General features: G+C 39.1%; 1 protein-coding gene and 1 long non-coding RNA gene across 4 annotated transcripts in view; both read left to right on the forward strand.

Annotated features, from left to right (window-relative positions):
• LOC111966852 (mitogen-activated protein kinase 14A) overlaps nucleotides 1-5,117 on the forward strand; it is an 8,937-nt gene extending 3,820 nt beyond the window's left edge. Inside the window, exons 4-12 of the mRNA XM_023991811.2 lie at nucleotides 510-621; nucleotides 729-758; nucleotides 860-907; nucleotides 1,137-1,251; nucleotides 1,406-1,477; nucleotides 2,769-2,848; nucleotides 2,980-3,058; nucleotides 3,543-3,716; nucleotides 3,911-5,117. Coding sequence (XP_023847579.1) covers nucleotides 510-621; nucleotides 729-758; nucleotides 860-907; nucleotides 1,137-1,251; nucleotides 1,406-1,477; nucleotides 2,769-2,848; nucleotides 2,980-3,058; nucleotides 3,543-3,716; nucleotides 3,911-3,972 — 772 coding nt within the window. The 3' untranslated portion in view covers nucleotides 3,973-5,117. The remainder of the gene's footprint in view (nucleotides 1-509; nucleotides 622-728; nucleotides 759-859; nucleotides 908-1,136; nucleotides 1,252-1,405; nucleotides 1,478-2,768; nucleotides 2,849-2,979; nucleotides 3,059-3,542; nucleotides 3,717-3,910) is intronic.
• Nucleotides 1,484-2,762, forward strand: LOC139028054 (uncharacterized). Of its 3 annotated transcripts, none has more exons than XR_011480229.1 (3): nucleotides 1,484-2,124; nucleotides 2,205-2,377; nucleotides 2,433-2,762. It is a non-coding gene; the product is annotated as an uncharacterized lncRNA (long non-coding RNA). The 3 variants fall into 3 exon arrangements; XR_011480228.1 differs by having other exon boundaries at nucleotides 1,484-2,081; nucleotides 2,176-2,390; XR_011480227.1 differs by having other exon boundaries at nucleotides 1,484-2,081; nucleotides 2,176-2,377.
• Nucleotides 5,118-6,743: the final 1,626 nt, after the last annotated feature.

Raw genomic sequence — 6,743 nt, forward strand, 5'->3', positions numbered from 1 at the left:
GGGGGGGGGGGGGGGGCAGTAGCCAGTACAAACAGTATCACATGTAACTGTGACATGGAAGGAGAGAGAGAGGTGGGGGACAGTAGCCAGAATACAAACAGTATCACCATGTAACTGTGACTGAAAGGAGAGAGAGGGGGGGGGGCAGTAGCCAGATACAAACAGATTCACATGTAACTGTGACATGAAGGAGAGAGAGAGGGGGGGACAGTAGCCAGATACAAACAGTATCACCATGTAACTGTGACATGAAGGAGAGAGAGAGGGGGGACAGTAGCCAGATACAAACAGTTCACCATGTAACTGTGACATGAAGGAGAGAGAGAGGGGGGGGGGCGAGTAGCCAGATACAAACAGTATCACCATGTAACCTGTGACATGAAGGAGAGAGAGAGGGGGCAGTAGCCAGATACAAACAGATCACCCATGTAACTGTGACATGAAGGAGAGAGAGAGGGGGGACAGTAGCCAGATACAAACAGTATCACTCTCTCTCCTTCATGTCACAGTTACATGGTGATGCCCTTCGTTGCTGAGGATCTCGGTAACATCATGAAGAGGAGGAGATTGACTGATCGCGTCATCGTTTACCTCTTCTACCAGCTTCTATGTGGCCTCAAGGTGTTTGCTACCACTCATTAAGTTTATACACAGGCCTTTAAATAATGGTATTACCAATGTGAAAATGAAAATGATTCATCACAAATGTATATTTTTCTATCCCTTAGTATATCCATTCTGCAGGGATCATCCATCGGGTTTGTATTAGGTTCTTATCAATATACATGAAACACATTTCTAAGTACATTTGAGTGACCAGATCGTATAACATCCTACAATACTTTGCTTTATTCTTTAGGACCTAAAACCTGGCAACCTCGCCGTGAACGATAACTGTGAATTGAAGGTATATAAGAACTGGGCAACAACCTGCATGTCCATGTATACTGCACTTTTCATTTTATAACCTTCAGACAGTGAGAGAAATGTAATGTATTTGAATTAGAAAGATGCCACACTGGTGTTTAAAGACTACACTTTATTGTTTGATTGTTGTGATTAAATATAAGCCTCTCTTTTAATAACCTTTTCCTCACTTTTCCTTCACATTCCCTCGCTTTCTCTTTCTATCTCAGATCCTGGACTTTGGTCTAGCGAGACATGCAGAGAGTGAGATGACGGGCTATGTGGTGACACGCTGGTACAGGTCACCAGAGGTCATCTTCAACTGGATGCACTATAGCCAGTCAGGTGACCTATCGCCAACGCACAATGAAGACCGTTTCATATATCTGGGCTCCACTTTCCTTGCATTGCAAACACTCCTGGGGTTATCTTACTCTTGTACTATTGGCTCATTGGTATCTCATGTGTTATATATTCTGTGTGTCTGTCTCCCTCTCAGTGGACTTGTGGTCAGCAGGCTGCATCTTGGTTGAGATGATCACAGGCCAGGTTCTGTTCCCAGGCAAAGACAGTATCCTCTAATGTTCCCTCTGACACTTCCACTGTATAACTCACTCATTCTACATAAACTCAAACACATAGATTCTGTACCCCATCCAGTGTATATTAATAATGTACTTATCATCTAGTTATCTGATGTACGTATCATTTAGTTATCTGATGTACGTATCATTTAGTTATCTGATGTAGTTATAATTTAGTTATCTGATGTAGTTATCATGTAGTTATCTGAAGTAGTTATCTGAAGTAGTTATCATGTAGTTATCAGGAAGTTATCTGGTGTAGTTATCTGGTGTAGTTATCATGTAGTTATCTGGTGTAGTTATCATGCAGTTATATGATGCAGTTATCTGATGTAGTTATCTGATGTAGTTATCAGGWAGTTATCTGATGYAGTTATCWGGAAGTTATMTGATGYAGTTATCTGGTGTAGTTATCATGTAGTTATCTGATGTAGTTATCTGGTGTAGTTATCATGTGTAGTTATCTGGTGTAGTTATCATGTGTAGTTAGCATACAGTTATCTGTTGTAATTATCGTGTAGTTATTATGTAGTTAGTTATCTGGTGAAGTTTTCTGATGTAGTTATCATATAGTTATCTGGTAGTTATCAGGTGCTAAGTTAGCGTGTAGTTATCATGTAGTTTTCTGATTGTAGTATCATTGTAGTATCTGGTTAGTTAGAGTGTAGTTATTGGTAGTTATCAGGTATAGTTATTGTGTAGTTATCTGTGTAGTTAGCGTGTAGTTATCTGGTGTAGTTAGCGTGTAGTTATCTGGTAGTTATCAGGTGTAGTTATTATGTAGTTATCAGGTGAAGTTAGCGTGTAGTATCTTTGGTGTAGTTGCGTGTAGTTATCTGGTAGTTATCAGGTGTAGTTATCATGTAGTTATCCGATGTAGTTATCAGGTGTAGTTATCTGGTAGTTATCATGTATTATCATTTAGTTATCAGTGTGTATCAGGTGTAGTTATCAGGTGTAGTTATCAGGTGTAGTTATCGTGTAGTTATCAGGTGTAGTTATCATGTAGTTATCATGTAGTTATCAGGTGTGTAATTATCATGTAGTTATCTTGTATAGTTAGCGTGTAGTCCGGGGCCGTGTAGTTATCAAGTGTAGTTATCCTGTAGTTATCTGATGTAGTTATCAGGTGTAGTTATCATTGTGCAGTTGCACAAAGTACAACACCAATCATGCAATCAGACTGTTCACTGATCATTGCTGTAACTATTTTGCTTGAAACGGTTTCCACTGTCTGCCTTTGTGTGTCTCTACCCCTTCCTTGACCGTCCTGTTCAGGCATTGACCAGTTGAAGAAGATCCTCCACGTAACAGGAACACCACCGTCCTCCCTGCTGCAGAAGATGCAGAGCAAAGATGTAGGCCTACTGTCATCTCAGTCTAATGGCAACTATTCAGCTTGCAATGATTCAATGTAGCTTGGTGTTGAAGTCACAAGTTATGGTCAGTATSGGATTGACAGTTGAACGTTGTTGGTATTGTCTTGCAGGCTCGTTCATATGTGCAGGGTCTCCCTATCCAAAAGAAGAAAAACTTTAAGGAAGTCTTTCCCTCCTTGGATGTAAATGGTGAGTTGGTCTATCTATCATTATTTTGCCAATGGGATATCCTGCACGGTGGTTATGAATATCCAGGTGTTCAGTGATGTTTTTCTGCTTTGTATTGAGAACAGTTGAGGGCTGTGATGACTCTACTTCATGCTCTATTTCCTATTATAAACTGGGTGGTTTGAGCCCTGATTGCTGATTGGCTGACAGCCGTGGTATATCAGACCGTATACCACGGGTATGACTAAACAGTTATTTTTACTGCTCTAATTACATTGGTAACCAGTTTAAAATAGCAATAAGGCACATTGGGGGTTTGTTGTATATGGCCAATATACCACGGCTAAGGCCTGTATCCAGACACTCCGTGTTGCGTCGTACGTTAGAACAGCCCTTAGCCGTGGTATATTGGCCATATATTGGCCATATACCACACCCCCTTGGGCCTTACTGCTTAAATGCCTCCCTCTCTCTCTCTTCATGTCCTGTGTGTACCTCTGTCCAGCGGTGGATCTGCTGGACAGCATTCTGCTGCTGGACCCAGACACCAGGATGACAGCTAAAGAGGGCCTCTCACACCCCTACCTCTCTGAGTTCCATGATCCAGAATCTGAACCCAACTCCCCACCGTACGACGACTCCTTTGAAAGCATGGAGCTTGATGTGGGAGAGTGGAGTAGTGAGTATATCTTACCTATGACTGATTACCTTGTTCTACATGTTGATGGGATTGATCCTGAATTACCCACTGCTTTTAGAGCCCTACACTTACAGTTCTGCAAAGTTTCCCTTTTAGGAAATTCAATTCTAAAATACTGTATGGTATGCTTCATGTGGTAAAATTCTAAAAAATATTTACTCTTTTCCTGTTAGGTCTGATCCACATGGAGATTATGACTTTTGACCCCAGAAACCCCAGTGCCACTGCAATGTAGCGGACAGACACAACAGAACACTGGCTCCCCCATGGCTCCACCATCACTCCATCGTATAAAAAACATCACATTTCACAACATGGTTTTATGACTTCATGGAACATGATACTGGAAAGAATGGCGCCGAAGGAGATGGCTGTCGTTTTACGATCCCGTAACTAATTGTGCGACTGTTTAAAAGCATTGTTGGTTAAGGGCTTGTAAGTAAGCATTTCACAGTAAGGTCTACACCTGCTGTATTCGGCGCATGTGACAAATACAATTTGATTTGATTTGGTATGTCATCATTTTTATGGATCCCTCATGTTTTAAGGGTAGGTCATGGTTTTAACTTGTTTTAARGTATACATTTTCAGAATGCTTTGTAAATGCATATGAATGATGTACAAACTTTTAATATATTAGTAGTATTATCATATTAAATATAGTAACGTGGTAATCGACCACACCATTTGCATGTTTATCCAATTGGCTACAATCTATGTGTGAACAATGTTTTTTATCATGACTGAGTAAAACCTCACACCTCAAATCAATCTCATCTATGAACACATTTTCATCTCTGACTCAATTAGCATTTTCCAAAATTAAGCATGTTTTGGTATCTTAACTGAAAAATKATGTTTGATGCTAGAACACTAAATCTCAATCAGTAGATCCACATAGTGTAGAGTAGACGTGTTCAGTACATGTTCAGTATAATGTATAATGTTCTCTAGCTGCCCCTTTTTTTGTGAACAGGTTAGATAGGTCAAGTTATCATTTCAGTTCTGTTACAGCAATGGTGTTAAGGTAATAAGTAAAACTACTTTAGGGTACTACTTAAGTCATGTTTGGGGGTATCTGTACTTTTCTATTGATATTTTTGACAACKTTTACCTTCACTWCACTACATTCCTGAAGAAAATAATGTACTTTTTACTCCATACATTTTCCCTGACACCCAAAAGTACTTGTTACATTTAGAATGTTCAGGCAGGACAGCAATATGGTCCAATTCACGCGCCTATCAATATAACGCATTGTCATCCCTACTGCCTCTTATCTTGCGGACTCACTAAACGCAAATAGTGCATTTGTAAATTATGTCTGAGTGTTGGAGTGCATCCCCTGGCTGTCCGTAAATTAAAAAAACAAGAACATTGTGCCATCTGGTCTGCTTATTGTAAGTATGATAATTGAGTACTTTTTTCACCACTGTTACAGTAGATGTACGTGTGTCTTACGTTAGTTAAAGTTGTCTGCCTGTATCCCACCTGCTGAAATYGAAGTAGATTAAATTAATTTAAATTGAATCAGGTTTAATTTAATTTAAATTAAACAGTACTACTGCTTTTGTATGTAACGATTCACTAGCATTCCAAAAAGGCAATATGAATGTTTGATTGTATTGTTTTGGGTGCTATGAATGCTATCCTAATTTCCTCAGAAAACATCCATACATGGTTAATATTTTTTTATAGTAAAGAGATGTAACACAAGTTCACACTATCTAATACTGTCAGATTCATTGTAAATCCCATTTAAAGGGACAGTTCATCCAAATTTCACAATTATATTGTTTTCCTTACCCTGTAAGCAGTTAATGGACAAGGTATGACAGCAATCATGCTTTGTTTATTTCTTTACCTGGTCACTGTTTCAAATGCTAAGTTTTCTGCATTTTTGGCTCAAATCCAATGCAAGTCATTGGTACCTATATTATAATTGTTGCTCTTTATAGCATATCATCTATAAGAAACTTCAATGAGTTGCGATACATTTTTACATGATTCGGACATGAAGCATAAAAATGCTAATATAGGTACCATTGACTTGCATTTAATTTGTGCTACAAATGCTAAAAAKAAGCTTTTGAAACAGTGGCTAGGTAAACWAAACCAAAGCATGGACTACGGTCATACCTTGTCCATTGACTGCTTACACAAGGTAAGAAAACAATGTAATTTTGTAATTTGGATGAACTATCCCTTTAATAACTTGGTGGTTAACTAGATTATAGTGAGGATAGATTCCTCTATGTTGTGTTACAGGCCTTGACGATGTGTCATTACATTTGGCTATTTTGTGGTTTGAAATCTAATCCTTCACAAATCAGCTCACACTTTGACATTGCAAAGAGCCGTTCACCTYTTGATGGCATCTTGTTTTCCTGGTTGCTAAAATTCTAATAGTTCGCTTCATTTCAGTTTTTGTGGCAAAACAAGAAAGAATCATGTAGAGAATCATTGTACCATATTAACCGCTGACATATATTTTCCATAAACAAATATGTTGTATTTTCAGCTGGTGTACAAAACCAAATGTAAAAGACACAAAAACAAAACTCAGGAAGCATAGATCTATCGCTGTTTAGMCTTGCTTTCAATGAGCATGACAGATCTGTAGCATGTACGCTGGGAGTCAGAAAGCAAGTGGAGGTGGTGAGTTTAATAATAAACAGACAATATGCCACTATAACAACCACGACTCATGTATAGACATGACACACATAGTCAATACTGCCTGGAGACTGGAACTAAGGGAGTGACAGATATAAGGGAGGTAATCAGTGAAGTGACGGAGTCCAGGTGTGCCTAATGATGAATGCCAGGTGCGCGTAATGATGAGTGTCAAGTGCGCGTAATGAGGAATGCCAGAGGTTGTAATCTGAATATTGGGRAAAAGGCCATTTCTAAACACGGCGCGAGCCATTCTTACTAATCTGTTCGAAAACCCGTTAGGATTTAAGTACAACTTTTGTATTACTGAATCCTTTAGTGAGAGGGTCA

This window comes from Salvelinus sp. IW2-2015, linkage group LG7 (assembly GCF_002910315.2).
Source record: "Salvelinus sp. IW2-2015 linkage group LG7, ASM291031v2, whole genome shotgun sequence".
Lineage (NCBI taxonomy): Eukaryota > Metazoa > Chordata > Actinopteri > Salmoniformes > Salmonidae > Salvelinus > Salvelinus sp. IW2-2015.